This window comes from Ailuropoda melanoleuca, chromosome 15 (genome assembly GCF_002007445.2).
Source record: "Ailuropoda melanoleuca isolate Jingjing chromosome 15, ASM200744v2, whole genome shotgun sequence".
Lineage (NCBI taxonomy): Eukaryota > Metazoa > Chordata > Mammalia > Carnivora > Ursidae > Ailuropoda > Ailuropoda melanoleuca.
Window position 1 is genome coordinate 74,706,015 of NC_048232.1, and position 23,957 is coordinate 74,729,971.

Below are 23,957 nucleotides of genomic sequence, written 5' to 3' on the forward strand. Positions count from 1 at the left end.
AAACGCCCCCCGCCCCGCCCCCCCATCCCAGCTGGGCGCAGCACCGGCCCTCACTTCCCCGCCACGTGCCCCGCCAAGCCGAGTCCCCTCCCTCCAGCGCCCCCCTTGGCCCTGGGTTATTAATACCCGCACCGCACATTCTCAGCTGGCGGCCGGGCAGGTGGCAGCGCCGACCGGGGTCCAGACGCGGAGCGCAGCTTTCGGGGCGGGACCTGCAGCGGGTGCCCCGCCACCGACCCCAGGAGCCCTCGCGCCCCGCCCAGCTCTCGGACGTGCACTGCGATCTGAGGCTCAGGGTGGAGGTGGACCCCACGCTCGGTGAGTGAGGTGAGCGGGGCGCCAGCTCGAGCGCCGCGGCCCGGGCTGGGGGCGTCGAGGGGGGGTTTGTGTGTCAGGGAGCAGGACAGGAGTGTCGAGGCAAAAGGGTGACAGGGTGTTGGGGCAACAGGGTGTCCAGGCATCGGGATGTGAGGGTGATGGGGTGTCGGGGCGCCCTTCCGCCACTCCCCTGCAGGTGCTGGGCCCACTTGGAAGCCGCAGGTGAGCGGGGTGGGGTCTGCCGCCTTCTCATCCCTCCCGGTCCCCTTCCTCAAGGCTTGCAGCCCTCCCTCGGGGAGCAGGGGAGAGGGGCTCCTGCCCGGAGGAGGACCCCTGGCCGGGCACCAGACCAGAGGCTGGACCAGGTCCTGTCTGCCCGCAGGGCTCTGGTCACGCAGGGTGGGACGGTCCAGACTTTATCGTTATTACTATAGATACAGGACGTGCAGAGGGAGAAAGCCTGAAGCCTTTATTATCCCTGGACACTGGGAGGTGGGGTGACAGGGGCCTCTCCTCTGCGGTTAAGTAGCCCACCTTTTTGGTCCTTTTTCCCCCTTTTTTCTTTCTTGCTTTTTTCTTTGTGAGGATAATCCTCATGAAGGAAGCACAGACCTCAAGTACAGGTGTCTGTGCCCCCACTCCCAAGGACTCCCCAGTCACCACTGTCACGGACCACCTTGCCTGTGCGGGAACTTCACCTAAGGGAGCCCCACAGCCGTGCTCTCGTGGGACTGCCCTCACTCAACAGTCATCCCTGATACTGACGGCAGTCCCTAGACGGCATCGCTTCAGGGCATTTTTAGGGAGCTGTCCGAGTTTGCTTATCCACACTAGTGTTTACGGACGCTTGGCTTGTTTCCAGCTCCTGGATATCAGGACTAGGCTGCTTGTCAACGTTCTCGCTCTTGTCTTTTTGTGGACAATCGCACTCGTCTCTCCTGGGGGCAGACGGAGAGAGGGACTGCCGGGGAAGAGGTCCTGTCTCACTATTAGCGCTGGGTTGCTTTCCAAAGGTGCTGACCATTTCAAAGTCCCTCTAGCTCCTCCGTGTGCCCCGACACCCCACATCTGCCCCCAGCTCCTCTGTGTGCGTCCCGACACCCCACACCTGCATTTCTGGCTCTGGCATTGCGATGGGCGTTCAGTGGTTTTGACCTTTGTCTCCCTGACGACCATGATGTTGAGCACGTCTTCCTTCTCAAACATCTGGAAATCTCTTTTGAGAAATTCCTGTTCAGATCTCTTTTTTCTCCTCCAACAGAGTCGTTAGACTGTATGGATTTATAGTTATTTCGTGTATTTTGGTTACTAGTTCTTTGTCTTCTAATAATCTTTTCCCAGTCCACAGTTTATATTTTTACTCTCTTGGTGAGGTTGCTAATTTTAATGTAGTCCGTTTGATTGGTCTTTTCTTTTACTGCAAGTGTTTCCTGTTCTTTTGTGAGAAATCTTTGCCTGCCTATGGTCATGCAGGTATTCTGTATTTCTTCCAGAAGCTTGACTGATTGATTGGTTTAACCTATTATATGCAGGTCGACAGTCCATCTTGAATTATTTTTGTGTGTGGCATGAGGTAGGAACCCAGGCTCATTTCCCCCGCGTGGATAGAGAGAGATTACAAACACTTCTCCTCTTCACCACACATTTTTTTTTTTCTATTCGAACTTTTAAAATCAGTGGATATTACTTTTGCAATCTAAACAAAATATATTTTTTAAAAACATGCGGAAATAGGGAGAAAGAACTCTGGGGTAAGCCCAGCCCTCTGCAGGTCTCCCAACCTGGGGGGAACTGGGCCTTCACACAGCCTCCTGGGAGAGAGAGGGGTGCCTGAGCTGATCTCTGATGAGCGTCTTCTCCTGCAGACCCCACGGATGCCTCCGCCACGTCCCAGGGAGCCGCAGGGCCCAGCACCAAGCCCCGCGTGAGGCAGCAGAGATGACGCTGAGCCCCGAGCCGGTGAGCAGGTTCCCCGCCCTGGCTCCGCCGGGCAGCCCCGGGCCCGAGCCGTCCGGTGCCCCCAGTGCATCCCTCAACAGCTCATGGGCCGGCCCACCGGAGCCCAGCTCCCCGGACGACCTGGCGGCCACCGGGGCCATCGGGGCGGTGCTCTCGGCCATGGGCGCGGTGGGCGTGGCGGGCAACGTGTACGTGCTGGTGGTCACGTGCCGCTTCCTGCGCGCCTCCGCCGCCACGTCCGTCTACGTCATCAACCTGGCGCTGGCTGACCTGCTCTACCTGCTTGGCATCCCCTTCATCGTGGCCACCTATGTCACCAAGGAGTGGCACTTCGGCGACACGGGCTGCCGCGTCCTCTTCAGCCTGGACCTCCTGACCATGCACGCCAGCGTCTTCACCCTGACCGTCATGAGCAGCGAGCGCTGCGCCGCAGTGCTGCGGCCGCTGGACACAGCGCAGCGCTCCAAGGGCCGCCGCAAGATCCGAGCTCTGGGCACGTGGCTGCTGGCGCTGCTGCTGGCGCTGCCCATGATGCTGGCCATCCGGCTGGTCCGCAGGGGCCACAAGAGCCTCTGCCTGCCCGTCTGGGGCCAGCGCGCCCACCGCGCCTACCTGACGCTGCTCTTCGGGACGAGCGTCGTGGGGCCCGGCGTGGCCATCGGGCTGCTGTACGTACGCCTGGCCCGGGCCTACTGGCTGTCGCAGCGGGCCTCCTTCCCGCGGCCGCGGCGGCCGCCCGACCCCAGGGTGCTCGACCTCGTCCTGGGTATCGTGCTGCTCTTCTGGGCCTGCTTCCTGCCCTTCTGGCTGTGGCAGCTCCTCGCGCAGGACCGGGGGGCTCAGCCGCTCACGCCCCGCGCCACGCGCATCGTCAACTACCTGACCACCTGCCTCACCTACGGCAACAGCTGCGTCAACCCCTTCCTCTACACGCGGCTCACCCGGCGCTACCGGCGCTCGCTCCCCGCCCGGAGAGCCGGCGGGCCCTGCGTGCCGGCCAGTTCCTGCCGTGCCGTGTCCATTTCCAGCGTGGCTCCGGCCGCCCGCTGTCCTCCAGTGGCCAGCGGGCCACCGAGACTGCCACAGTGTCCTGGGGGACTCCAGAGCGGTCTTCACCTGAGTGTCCTGCGGCCCCACGTGAACCCTGGGGTCGAGGGCGGGAGGCGGCCTGAGTGCTGCAGGGAAGGGCCCCAGAATGCAGGCTGCCCCCCGAGCCCCTCCTATGTCCCCATCGCCCCCGTAACTTAGTCTTCTTCCAGAAAGTTCCCTGCTCGCCCTTCTGCATGGCTCATTTCAGCCTCATCAGCCCAGCCACCTTCCTCGTGATGCCCAGAAGGCCCCACACCCAGACCACCTAGGAGGGTCTGTGGGAGGCTCAGGCCCAGAACAAGGTTCTGAAGATCAAAGCAAGTCGAGTCTCCACCACCCACAGCAGTGGACATGCGTGCCGGCCAGTGCCTGCTGTGAGCCGTGACGGCACTCTCCTCTCCTGGCTGCGGTGTGGTCCCTGTGGCACCAGCCCCGTCCCTGTCCCTGCCTGTGTTCCCGACCCTTCTGCACAGTGTCAGCGTTGGAACAATAAACCCTGAGCGCTGCATGCCTGTCCTGACTCAGAGTGTGGATGGCATGTTGAGGGTGGGAAGACCCCTCAGGATGCTGCCCATAGCACGAGGAGCCTATCGGTCTGGCTGGGGAAGATGCGTGTCTTCCCTCGAGCTTTGCTTGTGGCTGGTCCAGCTGTCCTGATGTGGCGGGCAGGTGCCACCCAGCCCGAGCCAAGCCCTGAGGCCCTGCAGCAAGGGAGCAAAAGACCAGCCCCAGCTTGCTGAGGGAGGAGAGGGCAACTGGGTTGATAGTATTGCAGGCCAGGAACAGGGCGGGGGGGGGGGGTTCAGATCACACCCCTTCTCAGCCTGGGGATTTACCTCATGCCTCCTGGGGACACTGAGGCCACCAGGCTCTGCCCACAGAGAGCCCATGGGGAAGGGTTTTAGATCTCTCCCCACCCCCAGCAGCCTGGACGCCCTGCACTGTGGCCCAGCTCCCACCCCGCAGGCCGGTCTCCGTGCCATCCGGGCCCCGGGCCCCTTCAAGGTCCCGCCAGGATTCTGACGTGAGGGCAGGCAGAGAACTGCTCCCCCTGCCGCAGCCCCTAATGGTGGGGTCTGGGCCCCACTTAAGTCCTCAAATGCTTTTGGAAGAGAATGGCCCGAAGTTTGCACCTTGACCGAGCCCCCAGGTCTCTGCTTCCCAAGTCCTGATTTTAGGGTGTGCCAAGAAGCCCCAGCCTTGGAGACCAGACACCCCCCAAAACATCCCCAATGGTTTTGCACCATTTCTTAGAGTGATGCTGAGGAAGTTACATTTTGAAATTTTTAAAAAAATTTTATTATTTTTAAGTAGGCTCCATGCCCAGCGTGGAACCCAATGCAGAGCTTGAGCCCATGACCTTGAAACCAAGACCTGAGCTGAGATCACGAGCCAGACGCCCAGCCAACTGAGCCACCCAGGCACCCCAGGACGTTACATTTTTTACCCCAAGCCCAGCTGGGCAGAGGCAAAGCTTGTCTGCACAGGGCCAGGACCTCCGTCTTGTATTTCCAAAGGGACTCCTGTCTGTGTGTCTGTCTGTCTCTCCCATCACTTAGGGCCAGGCCTGTGCTGCCAGCCTCACGGCATAGATTCTTGAGCACCGGTCGCCTGGGTCGGCTGCCCCAGGACACTCTGTTCCATCCAGGCCTCCAAACCCTGGGACACTGGGACCTCAGATGGCCCAGCCTCAACTAGGACACGGCAGGGTCAACAGGGCAGGCTCCCGAGGTGGTGGAATCCGGGAGGGAGGGACGACCTGGCAAGGGCCAAGGCTTCAGGGGCAGAAAGGGAGAGCCCGAGGCTGCCGACTTCACAGGCCTCACACCCACGGGCTTATTAGGTCTGGTCGGAAATGAAATCAAGGTCCTGCCTGCAGCAGCCCCCTCACCCCCCTGAGATACCCCACCCACAGTGTCCATCCGTCATCCCTCCCTGGTGACAACTCTCTTCAGTCCCCAGTCTCAGCATGGCCTCCCTTGACTGACACCCCATCCCCCTCCCTTGTCCCCCCACTCCTGCCCCCACCTCCCACCTGGCTGACCCCCCATCCAGTGTGCTTCAGAGTTCAGAATGTTAGGTGCTCACACACAGGCACACTCAACTCACACACTTGTGCCTGTTCTGTGCCTGTGCACTCACCCCCACACTGCCACGTGGAGACCCCACAGGCTCACCGTGGCTTTGCTGGCCTCCCTGGGCCCACTGCCCACAGCCCTGTCCATTGGGTCAGGTGATTTATGGACCCCTCCTCTGGCACAAGACACAGCCCGTCAGGCACAGTGCCCGGCTTTCTGGCCTCACCAGGCCGCTCTGCCTGCTCAGAGGCCAGGCTGGCTCCTGCAACGGGCCCCCCTGCCTGCAGGGTGCCCAGGGCTCAGGCTGCTGAGGGTTCCAGGTGGTGCGAGCCGGGCAGGAGCCGGTAGAGGGTCCCAGGGTGAGAGGTCGCCCGGGCCGTAGCATGCGGCGGCTAGAACCGAGCTCTGACCCATCAGGGCTGTCCTTGTTCGGTTACAGCACACTTGCCCTGAGGCACATTTACCCACCATAACATTCACCCCCTCGAAGTGCAACTACTAATTTTCAGTCCATTTACAGAGTTGGGCGAGCATCATGCAACCCCATGTCAGCACATCGGTCAGGGAGGCCAAACCAATAGGGCATAAAGTGTAAAGGATTTCCTTAAGGAACTGACTCACGCAGTGAGGGGCCTGGCAAGGGGGACGCCCATGGGACGGGCCGACGGGCGGACACTCAGGCTGGAGTCGAAGCTGCAGCCTGGGGTGGAATCCCTTCTGCTCTGGGCAAGCTCTGTTGTTTGCTCTTCAGGCGTTCAGTGGGACGGCTGAGGCCCTCCCCCACGTGATGGAGAACAGTCTTCTTTGCTAGAAGTCAGCCGACTGTAGATGTCCATCCACATTGTACTGGGGTCAGCACCCCGTTCCTTCTTAGAGCTGAGTCCTCCTTGTGGGATCACCCGGCATTGTTTATCTGTCCCTCAGTCATCACCGTGACAACCAGGGAGACCTTCCACGGATGCCAGGCCCAGTGTCCTGTTCAGGAAGCGGGGTCTGGTGACCATCGGAGGGGCCCAGCGGCCTTGGGTGATGGGCCTTGAGCTGCCGCCACTTCTTCCGTCGCCAGCGTGGAGCTGCTGTGGACACGCGTGTGCACGTCTCTGTGCACGTGTTTGCATGCTTTTGGGGAGGTTCCTATGGAATTTCTGGACTGTGCTCCACAGTGGCTTCACATCCTATGCCCCCTGCAGCAGGGCATGAGCCCGCCCCCCCACCTCCTACCATTGTCCTCCCTCTGGGCTTGCACCATTTTTGTCATAAAAGAGCAGCTGCTCTGGGTAGACTTGGATCCGTAACTGGCAGCTTTGTGACCTTGACGTGTCACGGAGGCAAGCGTCTGCAAGGCCGGGGGCCACAGGCCTTACTCGGACCAGCGGAGCTTGCTGTCAGGACAGTGCTGCTCAGGGGCTCACGGAGAGGTGGGTGACTGAGGCCGGACCACTCCCTTCCCAAGCCATGGCACCTCAGCTCCCGAGCAAAGGGAGTCAGTCTTCCCCACCTGGTCACACCACAAGGGGCGGCCATCAGGGCCCCTCAGGAGACAGGGACGGCGTCATGGCCTCCATCACCGCAGATTGTCTTGGCTCTGTGGACCATTTGAACCCCTTTTGGCCAGTTCTGTTTCCTAGAAGATGTTGACCAGGTCCCCTCATCCCCCTGTCCTTGGGAAAACAATGACCAGGTCCCCCATCCCCTGACCCAAGGAAGGCTCTGACCGGGCATGTCCATGAGCCTATCTGGCTCAGATCAGGCTGGGAGGCTGGAGGGCGGTTCCAACAGTTCCCAGCTCCCAGGGAGGGAGGGAGGGAGGCTCAGCACCCAAGGGCCTTCTCAGTGAACCCCCTCATGTCACCTGGAGCTTAAGGTCACAGGGCTTTGCTGGACAGCTCTCTCGACTCAGGCTGATGGGGGCTCACAGCCTCCGCAGGCTCTGGGGTCCGTCTGCTGGCTCCTCGGCCAGCTTCTGGGGACACAGGGGACTGTGCCCTTTGGGGGGGTGGTGATTGTCAGCTGAAACATGACGTTTTCCCCTCTTGCAGGGAAGTTTAATTTAGAGAGAAGGGTGCTGGTCATGGGAGTCTCCTGGGTGAGAAGGGGCTTGGGCAGGGGCTCTGGGTGGGTCGCGAGGCTCCTGCTGTGGCAGGAGGGGCAGAACCAGGGAGGGGCATAGCTCATCCCCCCACCATGGGCCCTTAAGCCAAAGAGACAGAGAAACTCACAGGGAGGGAGAGCACAGGCCGTCTGCCAGAGGGAGAGGAGTGCAGCCAGCAGGGCCTGAGGGCTGGGCGCTGAGGGGCAGACATGTGGTGCCTGGGGGTGCGGGGTTCTGCTCCTGGAGCCAAGGGTTAACGAGCTGTCCTTGGGCTGCATACTTGGCCACAGTCAACACAGCTTTTCTACAGATGTTTCTGCTCTTCCTGGGTGTGAAGGAGCTTCTGGTCACGCTTCAGGCTGCATGTGTCAGGGTCCCAGTGGCCCCAGAAATCTCCAGACTTATCCAGGGACCAAAGCCCCAGAGAAGGTGAAGCATGGATGTCGGGGGACCGAGGCACCAAATCACCATGACAACCAGCAGGTACGAGTGGTCCTGTGTCTGCGTCCACCTGGAATTCATTGTATTTTGGGTGCATTCGGAGAACGGATTTCTTTTCATAGAAGGCTCCCGGAATCGCTCTGCGAGGCACTGACTGCCCTCGATCGAATGTATCATGAATTCCGACTTTGGTCTGCAGGGCTGGCTTGGAGCTGGGTTACGGTGAGGGCTTGGGGCTGGGGCAGGAGAGGCCTTTGCAGGTAGGGGCATGTGTCCCTCTGGAAGACCCCAGGCACCAGAGCCACTGGGACAAGGACTGGCTGGGCTGGGGTGCCCCGCTGCACCAGGAGAGGGGCCCAATGCCAGGCCTCAGGGCACTTTCCCTGCCCTGTCTCATTCGCTCGTATTCCCCATCCCCCAGCGCCCACCCCCACCCCAGCCAGTGTCCCGGGCAGGCTGTGGGCCCCCATCCCGTGGAGGGCACCCAGTGGGGCGTGAATGAATGGGTGAGTGAGAGGATGAACTGGGTTCTTGACCCGCTGCCCCTCCTATTTCATTTGTCCTCTGTTCCAGGAGCTGGTGGAGGGGCTGCTGGAAGGTGGGAAGGAGCCAGAAGCTGGGAGGTTTCACAGTCAAGCAGTGGTTTTGCTTCCCTGGAGGCTCCGGAGCCGGGTGGGGATGATGGGTTTACCAGGGACAGGCACACTCTCACCCCTCAGGCTCCAGGCGGCTCGGGCTTGGCGGGGACGGGCTTTTGATGACCGCCACGGCGGGGCCACAGGGCCCGACGGGGTTTTTTCAGGCACCCCCAGCCCCCCAGAGGGCGGCCTGCAGCTGCCCCACCCTCTGCAGGGAGCGTGGCCGGTGCGCAGACCCACGGAGTCCGGGTCACCGGGCCGCACGCCCAGAGGAGCTGCGCTGCGGACGGTATTTATCGACAAGAAACCCACGCTTCAAAGTTCCCCAGACTCCTCATCTTTCCAGGAACTCATTCTTTGGGAAGTGAGTTGTACCCAGACCAGTAGCCACCACTGTTTCCCTGCCCAGGGAGCTCTCTGCTTGTGGAAACCGTGCTCCCCAGACGGACCTCTGCGGGGGTGGGGAGTCAGCGCTTGTCTGGGTGGCCACACAGTGCTTGTGGGGTGATGCATGTGGCCCTGTCTGGGAGGGCATCCTGAGTGGTTTCGAGAGGCCTGAACCCACCTGTCCTACATCTGTGCACACCCAGCTGACAGGTGCTCCCGATCTGGGTCCCCTGAAGGGCCAGCCTCGGGGGACAGGACGCTGGGGCTCCTTTGTCCCCTGGAGAAATCACCCAGAGCTCATCCCCAGCGGCCAGGCCACCTTCCCTCAACCACTCCCCAGGCATGAGAAAGGAGAAGAGCTCGGCCAGCAGAAGGTGGGAGCCCCCATCCCCATGTAAGGGGAGGCAGGGGTGGCCAGAGTCCAGTCTGGGCCCGCCAACACCCACAAACCGCCAAACCCGGAGCCCCAGTGCCAGGGCAGATTTTTCCATTGGAATTCCAGATGGATGATGCTCGAGCAGGAAGTGGGGCTGCCAACGCCAACAGCCAGGAGCTCCAGACTTGCTTTTCTCCAGGCTGGCCGAGGGCCCACCCCCATGTGGGGGGCGAGGGGTCAGTTCTCTCCCAGGAGAGCCCCATCCTGAGCTGCCCGGGGCAGGCCCACAGGCTGGACAGCTCTGACCTACCCTCTTCTCCCCCTGGTGGTGGAGGCGAGGTCTGGATGTCGCGGGGTCAGAGCGGGGAAAGCAGCCTCAGGCGGTCCCGTGGCCTGGGGAGCTCTTGCCCAGCTGTCCAGCCCCCTCACCCCCACCCCTGCCTCCTTCCTGTTCTGCCCCCTCCCTACCCACGCCCATGGCCACTGGGCAGAGCGGCGGTGGACAGTGTGTGCCCCACTGCATGTCAGGTTGGGCAGCACGGCGCTGGAAGTCAGGAGCCTTCAAGACCTCCAGGAGGTGGCCCCGGGGTGGGTGATTTTAGGGGTGGGGGAGGCACTGATGAATGGTGTGAGCAGGTGTGCCCACCTGTGTGGGGCCGGGAGGGAGGCTGGGGCACCAGCTGGGGTCTCAGGTGCAACCTGATCCAGGCTGAGAGGTCTGGGCTCCCCTCTGAGAGGATATGTGCCCCAAGCCCCTGAACACAGTGTGTCAGAGGTGAGATCCACGCACCCTGGACACGAGGCCTCAGCCGGGGCTCTGAAGGGCAGCGGTGCAGACCGCCAACCCCAGCCCTACCCTGCACTGGCCTCAGACGGGCACAGGAGAGGGTCCACTGCACAGCCAGCACCTCACTGCCATGTCCCCCCACCCCAAAAGCCCTGCTAGCCCCTGGCAGTGCCCACTGGCAAGGCAGATCTCGGCGGTGTGGGGTGGTCTGGGAGGGTGTGCTCTGGGCAGTGGGGACCTGGGAAGGGGAGTGGCCCACCTTTTCCTGGGGACAAAGCCTCAGTCCAGTAACCCACCCCGGGCATGTGGAGACCCCGTTGGTGCCCACCGTCCTGTAGCTTCCTCTCTCCTCCCTCCTCCTTACCGCTCAAGGGAATTCCCCAGGAACGGGGCCCCTCCTGGCTGCCCTGCCCCCTCAGATCTGTCTTCTTTATCAAGGGAGACCAGAGAGCTCAAGCCGAGTTGTGTGACTGCAGCGAGATCGTGAGCCCTCCCTTGTGTGTCCACAGGGATGGGGATGGCAGCTGGGATGCCCGCAACGCGGCCTTCTCAGGAGGAGGGATTGCCCGCATCCTGGCTCCGCTGGGATCTACCTGGCCTCAAAGGTGCTGAGACGAAGGGACGTCAAGGTGTGGCCACAGATCTGTGGGGGGGACAGGGCTCAGGCATCCGTCTGGTTGCCGGGTACAAACCCTCCCCTGCCACTCTGAGGGGCTCCGCATGCAGCCGGTGGGCAGGTTCAGGTCCCCGAGGGCAAAGTGGGGAACGGAAGGGCAGGCAGGAGGCTGGGATGGTAAACAAGGGCCCGCAGAGCATTTCCTGGGGGTGAGCAGGGGCCCTTCAAAGTGGATTCAGGGCTGGCAGTCTACGCTTGCTTCTCCTGGTGTTCCAGATCAAGTGAAAAACTGGTATTTATGGTGTCGGTCAGCCCAAAAGGGACTGGACGTGCCACGGTGACACTCCCCTCTTCCCCCTCGGCCTCCCGGGGCCTGGGGGCCTGAAGTTAACGGACCGCAGCCCACTGGTGCTCCCCTGCTTGGCTTCCATCCGCTATTGCTACTTGTCTGTCCTACTGCCTGGTCCTTGCCGCTGTGTCCCCAGGTTAGACACACGGTCTGCCCCCGCCACGGACCCCCACACCCTAACCCTTCCCACACAGAGCACTGCCAGGGCGCGTGCGGGGCACCCGCGTGGGGTGTGACCGGCTTGGCTTCGGGAGGATGCCGTGTCAGGCGGGACTCACATCACTGGTGTCTTGGTCCTCGGCCCACACCTGTCTCCCGGAGCTGCCCATGCACTGGACCTCCTCTACAGGCCATGGCCTTGTCCGTATTCCAAAGTCGGTCTTCAATGGGCCGGGGTGGTTTCTGAATCTGGATGAGGCCCAGGCGAATGACTATCTATTCACAAACAGGAATTTCCATCCAGGGCCCAGGGATCCCTTCTTGAGGCAGGAGGCTATGTCGGCTCACTGCCAATTTCTGGACCCGACGTCGACAGCTGAATCAGACACACAGGTGCTCGGGAGGTGAAGAGCCGCTTCCCCCAATTTACTTATAGATGAAAAATGACCAGTACAGCAGCAAATTAAAATCTGGGTGATTCATAAGGCACCTTGTTCAATGGAAATGGGCTGAAACAGTGGGAGGGGGCGTGAGTTCAGTGTGGCTGCTCCCTGGGCAGGGCACTGTGGCCAGGACTACGTGAACACAGGGTCTGCGATGCCGTGGTCGGGGTTGCAGGTAAAGGCGATGGTGACAGCGTAACGGGTGCCCCAGTGGACCTTCTCCACACGGTGCAGGTTCTCGGACCCCGAGGTGAAGAAGGACACCCGACCTGGGACAGAAGAGAGAAGTGACCAGGAGGCCACACATACGGCCAGCCCCGACACAGCAAACCAGGGGAACAGGACAGGCCCACCAGCCACGGAACGGCCGCGGCAGGAGGCAAAGCAGGTGAGGCCCCCAGGGGAGTGAGGGGCACCCCAGCCCCTGTCCAGGCCCTCTTTGTGGTGAGTGGGCCCAGACTTGGGGGTGAGGTCCTGCGCTGCCCAGGGCGCCCCGACAGGCCACGGGACCTCCCCAGGCCCACCCCTCACAGCCTTTCAGGTCTGACGCTTAGGATCTTATTTCTAATCCCACATCAAACAAAACCAAACCCTGGAGAGCGAGGGCAAAGCTTGAACAAATAATTGGAAAAGACACGTCAAGAAAAAACATCCAGTGCCTCGCCTCGCCAGCTCCCTTCGAGCGGAGACAGAAGGCGAAGACGTGGGGAAAGGCAGCTTCTGAGTCGACCCCAACCGTCAACGGATAATTCCACGTTCATCGGCTTCCTCCTTTGGCTGGGCTGGCTCACAGCGCTGTCGATTTTCCTACCCGTGAGTGACCATTATGGAGCCGAAGGGAGGAAGCCGGGATTCGGCAGGCACTGTGGTAACTGCGTTTCCCTTCAAAGTTAGTGCTGGAAACACCACTGTTTCCTTCACACTCGCAGCTCGACTGTAACCTCCGCGAAGGAGAGAAAAGTCCACCTCAGACACGCTCTGCTTCCTCGTTGTGAAGGGAGAGCTGTGCTCTGCTTGAGAACAACGAGCAAAAGAAGCCGTGGGCACGGGAAACCCTGTGGGTGTGAGTCTGGGGCTCCCGGCGCCGTCCCCACGACGGAAACGCTTCCCCGGAGCAATCCAGACGCACAGCACTTTCCGAGGCTCACATTTTTAAAAGACATCTTGTCCTCAGTCTCTTGAACTTTGATTCAAACCTGAGACTCCGGACAAGCAGCCGTGTGCACGGCGGGCCGCCGGCCTCCCACGGCCGTCCACTCTGTCTGCCCCTGGGCAGAAGGACACGGCACTCGAGCGGTCGCTGACACGCAGTAAGAGTGGGGGTCTCTGCGTCCCTCCCAGCGCGTCCGCACAGTGTGCAAACAGAGACCTTGGGACAGCGCGAAGCCTTCCACCACTCATGCTGCTGGAGCTTCAGGAGAAGAAAGTAATATCGGGGCAGAAAAGGAGGACTCGAGGAAATGATGACCCAAACTCTCCCCGACATGGTGAGAACCTGTGGCTTTTACTCCAACAAGCACAGCAAACTCCAAGCGGCATATACAAGTCCACACCGAGGCCCAGCACAGTCGGATGAAATGAGAGATTCCAGGAAATCTTGGAAACGGCTGACAAGAAAGGCCGTGACCTGGTGACGGCGACTCTCTCAGCAAGAAAGGAAGCCAATAATGATGTTTATAAAGAGAAAGGAAAATTCTATCCATCCTGAATTTCACAGCCAGTGAAAATATCTGTGAGAAAGGGTAACACAAGGACATTCTCAGAAGGGCCTCTGTCGGGGGTTCCTGCACGGCGGGAGGTGTGAAGGCCGAAGAGAAACGTCCCCACTGGACAACCAATCTACAGAGAGGGTCCTGGAAAGAGTGAGTAAGTGGAAAGCGTGAGGCGCTGTGTCTGTTTTCCCGTGGATTTCCGTGAGACAGAGGACAGCGTGTAAGGAACGAACGCAAACTTTTCATAGGGCCTCGTTCGCGGGCAAACCGCGCTGCTTGTGTCGTGGGGCTAACGCTGGCTCCCGTGACATCTGTGGGGACGGACGAGCCTCGCTGAACCCCAGGCGGGGACAGGACAGAGGGAGTGTTATAAAATAAGATGGCTGGCTCCCATCTTGTCCACCCGGAAAGAGATTCTCGGACCCCCTCAGACGCCGGTGTGATGACCTGTGGAGCAAAGTGCGACACGGGCGGTGCGGTCCTGCCGGAGCCCCTCTCTGCTTTCTGACGGCCCAGCAACGAAGCCCTGTACTTGGTTCTGACAGCTGGAGAGCCTGCAGTGGTTAAGTGCAGGCACTACAGAAGCGCTCGGCACGAACCCAATGGCAGCTACTTGTCACCAGAACCACGAGGAAATCACCGAAGGAGGAGGAAGTCACCATCTGTGGGTGACCAGCAGGCCAGCACCACTAACAGCACACGAGGCAAAGAGCAAACACAGCCGTGACACTGACACCGGAGGGCGGGTCTCCCAGAACCACGTCCCCCAGCAGAGGGTCTCCCAGAACCACGTCCCCCAGGCCGAGTCTCCCAGAACCACGTCCCCCAGCAGCGGGACTCCCAGAACCACGTCCCCCAGGCCAAGTCTCCCAGAACCGCGTCCCCCAGCAGCGGGTCTCCCAGAACCACGTCCCCCAGGCCGAGTCTCCCAGAACCACGTCCCCCAGCAGCGGGTCTCCCAGAACCACATCCCCCAGGCCGAGTCTCCCAGAACCACGTCCCCCAGCAGCAGGTCTCCCAGAACCACGTCCCCCAGGCCGAGTCTCCCAGAACCACGTCCCCCAGGCCGAGTCTCCCAGAACCACGTCCCCCAGGCCGAGTCTCCCAGAACCACATCCCCCAGCAGCGGGTCTCCCAGAACCACGTTCCCCAGGCCGAGTCTCCCAGAACCGCATCCCCCAGCAGCGGGTCTCCCAGAACCACGTCCCCAAGGCCGAGTCTCCCAGAACCGCGTCTCCCAAGCCGAGTCTCCCAGAACCACATCCCCCAGCAGCGGGACTCCCAGAACCACATCCCCCAGCAGCGGGTCTCCCAGAACCGCATCCCCCAGGCCGAGTCTCCCAGAACCACGTCCCCCAGCAGCGGGTCTCCCAGAACCGCGTCCCCCAGCAGCGGGTCTCCCAGAACCACATCCCCCAGGCCGAGTCTCCCAGAACCACGTCCCCCAGGCCGAGTCTCCCAGAACCGCGTCCCCCAGGCCGAGTCTCCCAGAAACGTCCCCCAGGCCGAGTCTCCCAGAACCGCGTCCCCCAGCAGCGGGTCTCCCAGAACCGCGTCCCCCAGGCCGAGTCTCCCAGAACCACGTCCCCCCAGGCCGAGTCTCCCAGAACCGCGTCCCCCAGGCCGAGTCTCCCAGAACCGCGTCCCCCAGCAGCGGGTCTCCCAGAACCACGTCCCCCAGGCCGAGTCTCCCAGAACCACGTCCCCCAGGCCAAGTCTCCCAGAACCGTGTCCCCCAGCAGTGGGTCTCCCAGAACCACGTCCCCCAGGCCGAGTCTCCCAGGGCCGTGTTCCCTAGGGGTGCAACAAGTTGTTTGAACAATACTGCTCACCTAATTCTAGAAGCATGAAACATTTCAGAATTCAGAAAAAGGTACTTTCTGGCTTTTGACACTCTTCAGTAAATGACTTAAAGTAAGATTTAAGCTCAGCAACTGAGTAACCAAAAATGTGAAAAAAATCTGTTTTTGTAATCCTTTGTGTTCTTTTCCTCTTGGGCCGCAAGGGTGCCTCTCGAAAGCAGTGACATGTGACACCCAGCCTTAGTGCCAGAAACGTCTCTGCCTCTTAATCCATTAAATTGCTGGAGCTGTGGGGTGTCTGGAGGGCCCCCCTGCCCGTGACTGAGCCCAGGTCCGCACCTCTTCCTGTGCTCACCCAGAGGGAGGAGAGCAAACCCTGACCTGCTCAATTTCCTTTTTACACCCTTGATTTCCAGGCTACTTCGTGTCCCATTCACAGCTTCAACAGGGAGCAGTTTGGACCCGCTGGCTTGGAGGACCGTCCCATGGCCGGCAGGAACATTCTGAGCCAACCCAGGTGGGCAGCCTCACTGGTCTGACTGTACTCCCCAGACGGAAGCCCAGTGAGCAGGTGAGGGTGATGCCGTAGGAACAGGTGAGACGTGGCAGCAGGAGGACGGCACTGGCACGGTCCCAGGGGCCTGGACCAAGTGGCAGGGCTCTGCCTGTGGGTCTCTGGGAGTCCTGCCCGGGGCTGCGACCCCACCCTTCCCCACAAGTGCCAGAAGGGAGGGGACAGTCCATCGGCGCAGCACACGCTCCCAGGGCAGCTCTGAGTGTCCGTGCTGTGTTGGGAGCCCTGGGGGCTCCAGGACTACCTGGTCTGGGGAGGAGGTCCTGGTATTCAGTGCCGTCACCAACATGATTAGGTCAGGATTTTTGCCTCTGGGGAGGGACAGAGTGGGAACGCACCGCAGGGAAAGGGAGGCTCTGGGGACCGCTGTGCAGTGGCAGCAGTGACCTGGGGCAGTGGGGCAGTCGAGGACCAGCAGATGGACCACTTGCCCACCTGCCTGCAAGCCTGGGGCTGCCGCCTGAGGGTCCTACCTGCTCTCGGCTCCACCGTCTTGTTGGCCCCCTCCTCCATGAACACAAACCTGCCCCCGCCGAAGTCGTCCAGGTAGTCAGAGAGATAGAGCAGCGAGGTGTAGTCGAAGGAGCCGTAGGTCACCTGTGGGCAGAGCGTGAGGGAGCACGTCAGCATCCAGGTGCTCGTGGGGCAACCGGCCCAGGACGCCCCGCGTGTGCTTCGAGGTCAGTAAACAGCCTGTGTCCACCTCCTAAACGAGGCCGCCCGCTACCTTTCTGACGGCAGAGGCACCTCGGTCAGACCCACAGTCATGGGTTTTTGCCCGGGATCCCACACAGCTCAGATGGCCGGGCAGCTGTCCTCTGGCAAAGGTGACGCGTGGCAGACAAGCCCACGCCACAGCGATTCCTGGGATGGCGGCCGTGTCACCCACTAACGGGCAGGTCCAACCTCCCGCCTCCACACACGGGACAAATGCGGCAATGACAGGTGCTTTCGCTTTCTTCACGCGTGGGGCAACCCCAACCTTTTCAACTGCAGTAAAATACACGTACCACAAATTTGCCATTTTAACCACCTTCACTACAGCCCAGGAGCACGAAGCACGTTCATAGTCACGCAGCCACCCCCACCGTCCGTCCCCAGAACTTGGCCCGGCGTCTTCCCAAACTGAAACCGTCCCCGTTAAACACGTGCTCCCACCCCCCACCCCCTGTCTGTCTCTGGCTCTGACGACCCCAGGGACCTCGTTCTGGTGGAACCCTACAGTATCTGCCCGTTCGTGTGTGAGCCCGTGTGCAGACGCTCTTCGGGAAGACCACGCAGGCAGTGCAGACGGTGAAGGACGAGGTCTGGGTGGGGGCTCGTCTGAGCACGGCCCCTCCGATAACCAACGCTCACCCCTGGCCTGGACGGAGGGACATAAACAGGAGGTGGCTCTCATCTGTTTCCTCAGACGCCCTGACGTCGGGGAGGCAAGGTGCGGTTCGTGGCCCATGCAGACAAGGGGCGCCGTGTGGATGTCTGCACGGTTTGGTAAAACTCAGGCTGCTGAGGAGGGACTGACCGTCTGCACTACGCAAAGGGGTCGTCTCCAGGGGCTCACACAAATCAGGATCTGGTTAATATGGGAATAACTGAGATACGCATCTTCCTCACGCAAAGATACTGACGTGCAACGAACAAGGAATTTTAATCACATAATAACATTTTGCAGGCTGATGAATTATTCAATCAGCAAGTCTGGGGTAAGAGATAGAAGGTCTAAGAAGTACAGTCCGAACCGTCACCCCCCAGGCCTGGTGCACAGCCCGACTCCCGCCTCTAAGCTCCCGGGTGGACAGCCAGGCGAACGTGATTTCATTGACAGCTGTAGGCCTCCTGGAACGACTCAGAAGCCCCAGGGCAATCTCACATGACGTACTTGATCAAGGCTCAAAAAGCCTCCTCCCCCTGCAACCATCTATACCCCATCACCATGACAACAGCCACCTCCTGACAGGAGGTGCTCCGACCAGCGAGGCTGCCACGGTGACCAGGAGCAATGTCACTTCTCCTAAACTTGGCACCAGCAACAAGAGGCTGGATTCCTATGTACCTGGGCTCAGCTCCACATCCCCCACTAAGACCCCGTCTCAGGTTCCCCTTGTCCGGAACCCCTTCACCAAACAAACACCAGAGGGACCTGGCCTGCGAATCTCCCGGGGCCGTGCCTCTCGAGCAGCTTCCGCCGTGAACCCCACGTCCATCAAAACCATACACGAACCGCATAAAACATAAAAGAGACCCAGGTGGAGCAGGAGGGGAGTCCCGGAGCCGACCCTCTCCTACCCGCCCACCCCCAGATACTGCCAAGGAACCCTCAGAGCTCGCGTGAAAACCAGGGACCTGGGTGAGGAGGCAGTGGGAGTGGCGTTCTGCGGGGTGTCTGTTCCTGAGCTGGAAACGAGAGCCTTGTGGAGGAGGGGCAGACACCACGTTCCGGAATCCTCTTGTGTCCGAGGACATCTTTTTGCCACATCCACATGTGAGCGGTGCGTGGCTGCTCCCGCCACCCTGGCTCCTGAAGACCCTTCTGTGGCCTCCTGGCTCCGAGCATCACTCTGGAGAGCCTGAGGCTGCCCACGAGCTCTTGGCGGCCAGTGTCTTCCCGCCTGCAGAGTATTACCTTCGAAGTCCGAGAACGCAGCCAGGCTGCGCTCCGTGTTGTCTCTCCTGAACCAATTCTTCCTGGTGGTGGAGGGCTGTTCTTCCTTCGTGCAGGAAGTGCTCCTGGGCTCCGGCCCACGTCTGATGCTCCCTCCTCCGTATGCTGGACATACCTGTCTGTCCTCCACACGTCGTCTTTGCCATCAGCACCGTAACCACCGCTCCTGCCTCTGCAGTGTCTGTGATTATCTCACAGCCGGGTTCTTACCTGTCCCCTAGCACAGTGACGATCTGGCCGTGTGTACCAACAGACCAACAGCTGCTGAAGCCATGAGGGGCAAGGGGATGGGGCTGGACCTCAGCTGTACCGGACTGGCGTCAGAGGGCCACAGATGCCACTTCCATGTGAGCTGGCTTGAACTGATTACATATGGAGGTCCTCAGTTCACTAACCACACTGTTGGGCTCACGGCCACGCATGGTGCTGCCTCCGTCAGCTTGGTCGAGATTAAACAAAGGCTGGGCATCTGACTACATTTCAGAGCCGAAGCCCATTTGCAAGCGTGCGCCCCAACCTGCCCTCATCACTCATCCCAAGCTTTCTGGGTATTTTTCACTTGCTTCTTTTGTCCTGCCTCACGGGACATGAGGGACGGTCCTGGGTCAGCTGAGCACACCCGCAGCCCTCGGGTGTCCCGCGGCGGCATGCTGACAACACGGGGGGACGTGGCTGCAGTACAGACGGGGATGGGCTCCAATCCAGCGGGTCGAGATCACTGATTAGCTGGGACCGTGTCTGAAGAACAACAGCTCAAGGACGGGAGATCCAGGGGATTCCGAGTGGTCGAGAGATCCTCCCGTGAAGAGGCGGGATGTGGGTGGAGGGCAGGCCCGAGGGGAGGCCACCTGCAGCTTTGGGGGCGACAGAGGCCGCCTGGGTGGCACACAGTGGAGCTCTCGGCTCAGGTGGAGGCAGCCACGGAGGACAGCGTGCCACGGTGCCCACCACTTCCTAGTGCACATTTCACCATTACACGGGATAGGTTTTACCTCCTCGACGACATCCACGGGGTTCCACGGGGTTTAGGGGAACGTCAGAGAGGAAGATGTCTAAGATCCCAACCACGGAAACGCCACGGGGTTGATGCTGAGGAACCCGGGCAGAGCCAGCTCGGGCAGCCACGGACAAACCCCCAGTGCCCGTGCCAGAGAGTGGGTACTCACCTTGTCCACGTGTGCGTGCCAGTACTCGTCATGAGCCGTCCGGGCTTGGGTGCTGTTGATGCGGGAGAAGAACGTGGGCTTTGTCAGGTACAGCGAAGACTCACTGATGCCAAAAGCCTGGGCGATCGTGAGCTGGACCTTCCGTCGCACGTCCCTGTCGGGAGGACACATGTGTCACCCAGGAGCAGTGTGGCCTCAGGAGACGATACTCCACAGGTCCCACAGAGTCCACACAGTGCCACACTACAAAAAGACACAGACTGTAGGAAAGCCGCCAGACGGACAGACAGACAGACACACACACACAGGGCAGCCTGCACCTGTGTGAAGGGACACTATGTGCCAGACCAGGAACTAAGGACCAGTTCCTTGTAGGAATGGCCACGGCACAAGGCCCGCTGGGGACATGCAGAAGCAGCAGGGGGGCGAGCAGCCCTCTGCACAGAGTGCATGTGTTCCTGAGCAGGCAAAGAGGCCTGGAGGAGGACCTCAGCCCTCACCGAGAGTTACAGTGTGCGTGATCAGGGGCTGGGGACGCCGCCTGCCACAGCAGAGGGGTGACACCCTGCCACAGCAGAGGGATGCGCAGACATCGGCCTGCGCAGACATCGGCCTCTCCCTGCCACGTCCAGGGGGCTGGGCTGCAAGCCCCGCACATGCAGCTGTGTGGCAAGGTGCAGTGTGCCCCCCCATCGGCATCCACGGCGGGGGCACCAGCCCTGCCCGGACCACCGCTGACCTGCACAGCCGAGCTCCAGGGAGCCGCCTCCTTCCGGGAAGCCAGAATGCAGGGCGGCAGTGCTAGACGGGCTGCCCCACATCTGGCAGGTGGACACACAACAGATCCTGCCTACCCACCCACCTACACACACACCACACGGACTTACACCCTACACGTGCCCAGTACACGTCTGCGAGACACGACGACACACGTGCACACAGGTGCCTGCCCACGCACCTGCCTGCGCCATACGGAGCAGACGGTAAACTAGGTCTAGCACCACAACCGACATAGCTCAACACAACAGGTACGTTCCAACATTTCCGGCCCGCTGGCTGATGCTTCAACAGGTGCACCGCTAGCCCCCATCAGGCAGGGCACCAACTGGGGTGCGGCAGACTTTTCCTGGGACCCCCTTAACCTCACTTCTGTAAGTAGAGCAATCACCCTAAATTCAGTGGTGTTCACGGGATTCCTGTGGGGCCAATGATTACACTCAGAATGCTCGTGACCCTTCAACGAGGGAGGGGAAATGTGTGCACTCAGCTCCTATCAGCCACGTCACAGAAACAACTTAGGAACCATTTACTCAGCGGGCTGCGTCTTCTTGTCTTTGTTCACCTTCGAGGAGCAAACTCTGCCAACAGTTCCACGAACTGAAGGAACTAGAGGCTCCTGGCACTCCTCCACTCTGTCATCAGACCAGGCGCTCCACAGAGCGTGCCGACGGGGTGCTGGTGCTCCTCCCGGGATCCGTGCTCCGCTCGGGGTGCGCCGGCCTCCATTCTCAGCTCCTGCTACGGGGCCGGCTCCGGTGGAACGCCCCGGCCACTCCTCCGATTTTCACAGACCGCTTCTGCACGTCATGCGCACACTCTCCCCAAGGTCAGTGGACAGAGAACAGCCCAGAAACGACGGGGAGCCACTGGACGGTTTTACCTTCAGCACGTCCGGAGATGGCAGGTTCGGTGACCAGAGTCCGACGAAACCCCGTGGAGGTGGCGCTGAGCGCGGCAGGAGCTCGGCTCCCGGTGGCACACTGACTGGCTCTGTAAGAAGCTGAGGGGAGTCCGGGAATTTCTCACCCTGAACGTTACCCATAAAGCCAACCTCAGACACAGCTTTCCTTCCAGCTCACAAGACACGCGGAGCGGAGCATTTTGTATTTTGTGTGAATCATCAGAATCCTTTCGTGGGAGACAGCAGCAGCTCCTCTGACCGTGGTGATGTCATGGCCTTGAGCGTCCCCAAACCTTGCTCTCTTGTTCCAGCAGATGTGTTCTGTGACAATCCAGACCATAAATGAGACCAGGCCGAGATCCCATGCTGCTGAAACTCTTGTCGTGTCCCAGAATGCTCAAACCACAGAGTAGACAAGGTTAGAAGAAGGATTTCAATGGCAGCCTCTAAACACTGCCATTTACTTGACACTATTTGAGAATATATTTTGAGGAGTTTTAATGATTGGATTATTATTATGATTATTATTTTTTAAAGATTTTACTAATTTATTTTAAGAAAAAGAGAGCTGGTATGAGCAGGGGGAGGGACAGAGGGAAAGAAAATCTCAAGCAGACTCCCTGCTGCACGCAGAGACCATCGCGGGGCTCGATCCATCCCATGACCCTGAGATCCCGACCTGAGCTGAAACCAAGTTGGACACTTAACCGTCTGAGCCACTCAGGTGCTCCAGTTATTATTTTAATAATTGTTTTATTGTGTAAAAATAATTGGACCCTTCCATTTTTCCTCATTGGTAACTGCCAACCTCATTTGTTAAACCCTCAGCTCTGACCGAACACAATGGACGTCCCGATGAAGCCTGCGTTCAGTGCCTCCTCCAGCACCCATGTGCCCTGCGACGCACTCATCCTTCTTGGTTCAACAGCCGACTGGGTTTTCACTTCAGAAACAGAAACTCTGCTCCATTCGTGCGCCTCTCCCTGGGTTCCCTGCGCGACCACAGCCACACCCAACTGCAGTTGGAGCGACATCCCTTCCTCTCTGCAGTTCCCACTTGAATGAGACACAAATCTGCTGTTTTCCCTTCATTCGCGGTGATCGTTTTTACATTTCTTAGAGCCTTGAACTTATGAACATTAAAATACTGACCCATGCTGTTCACTTAACAGTAACCACGGTAAAGAAACTAGTCATGGGGTGATCGCAGACCTGGCTCCTGCACCACTGGTCACCTGGCCCTTTGTGCTACGAAACCTCGCCTCACCCAGACTTCAGGGCCGACCCAGTGAGGTCACTAGCGTGGGGCAGAGGTCAAGGACACTGCTCACTGCCACTACTATCTGCATGTCAAGTTCACCCGACCTTCGCTTCTCTCTGGACCAGGAGCCCCGCTTCGCTTTCCGGCCATCTCCCTGGAAACATCACCAAGGGGAAGCGGCAGCAGTTTCCAGGCCATGAGGCTATGGGAGCGCCAGGCCCCACTGGCTGCTGGTCAGGGATGGGTGCTGGGGCTGAGGGCACAAAAGGGCAACGTGGGGTCCGCATGGTGCCGAGACACTCGGTACCATGACTGGCAGCCCTTTCGTGACCTACTCAGGGCACAGAATTGCACACACTCACATAAGTAAGGTAGAGCTAGGGATCCTGAGCAAGACGGTGGGGGGACGGCACCAGTGCTGGTTCCTGGGGGCGATGCCCTGCTCTGCTTACACCAACTTGTTGCCATCGGGGGAAACTGGGTGAAGGGTACATGGGATTGCCCTGTATTATTTCCCAAACAGTCTATGAGTCTTGATCATCTAAAAATTAGAAGTTTTAATTAAAGAAAACCACTCCCCAGCAGGGGAGCTGCCAGGGCAGGTGGGCCATGCCTGGCAGCTGGCATGTGTGGTGTGACCTGTGAGTGGGCACGGTCCCCTGTAGCACCCTGGGCTGCTCATGGGGCTGTTGCAAGAGCTGCTGGGCCCACCTGAGGCTGGTTCTGCCTCCCCCCACATGAGCTGTGGTGAGCGGCAGAGAACAGCCCTGGGCAGACAGGGGACGCACGGGGCCTCCACTGGCCTGCTCCTTCCACGGGGTCCTGTGGGCTCACTGGCCTGGCTGGACCTGCAGCTACTGAGGCCGGTGCTCCCTGTGCACCACCCACTAGCACAAAGTGCTCTGTATGCTAGTGCGGAGTGTAGCACCCACAGCTGTTCTAGTACATTCCACCAGTCTGCCCTGACTGCATGGAGTGTCAGGGAAGGAGAAAACCAGAGCCAGGGGAAGAGGCCAATCCCGACAGGCCCCCTTCCGTCAGCACCTCTGCTGACGCTCATGCGCTCCGTGGGGTCCCTGGCCTCAGGCAGAGAGGTACCACCCTGCGTCCACCTGCCCCAACTCTGATAAAGTGAACTGTGCATTTCAGCCTTGGTGAGACCCTCTGCTCACAACGTGCCCAAGACAAGCCAGGGGCTGTGTCACATCCCCAGAGTATGTGCAGCTCCTGGCCTGGGCAATGGCAGGACAAGCTCGGCTGGGGCGGACACGGGTGTGCTGGTCTGGGGGGTGGTGGCCTTTGACGGCAAAGGGCTGGGTGGGCGTGGTCAGTGGGCATGGACTGGGTGCTGTGGCCGGATGGGCGGG

The 23,957-nt window shown here is 60.2% G+C and overlaps 2 protein-coding genes across 3 annotated transcripts in view; one reads left to right on the plus strand and one right to left on the minus strand.

The window, feature by feature from the left end:
• The first annotated feature begins 2,099 nt into the window (after nucleotides 1-2,099).
• On the plus strand, nucleotides 2,100-3,866 carry UTS2R (urotensin 2 receptor). Its single transcript, XM_019807158.2, is given in 2 exon segments — nucleotides 2,100-3,265; nucleotides 3,268-3,866. Coding segments are annotated over 2 exon segments (1,284 nt in total). The 5' UTR covers nucleotides 2,100-2,163; the 3' UTR covers nucleotides 3,450-3,866.
• A 7,828-nt stretch (nucleotides 3,867-11,694) lies between these two features.
• OGFOD3 (2-oxoglutarate and iron dependent oxygenase domain containing 3) overlaps nucleotides 11,695-23,957 on the minus strand; it is a 23,383-nt gene continuing 11,120 nt past the window's right edge. Inside the window, exons 7-9 of one of the 2 annotated variants that reach the window (XM_002926431.4) lie at nucleotides 19,649-19,802; nucleotides 16,294-16,417; nucleotides 11,695-12,001 (exon numbers count right to left, since the gene is read on the minus strand). In XM_002926431.4, coding sequence (XP_002926477.1) covers nucleotides 11,865-12,001; nucleotides 16,294-16,417; nucleotides 19,649-19,802 — 415 coding nt within the window. In that variant the 3' untranslated portion in view covers nucleotides 11,695-11,864. The remainder of the gene's footprint in view (nucleotides 12,002-16,293; nucleotides 16,418-19,648; nucleotides 19,803-23,957) is intronic. The other variant, XM_019807162.2, reaches the window with a different exon arrangement.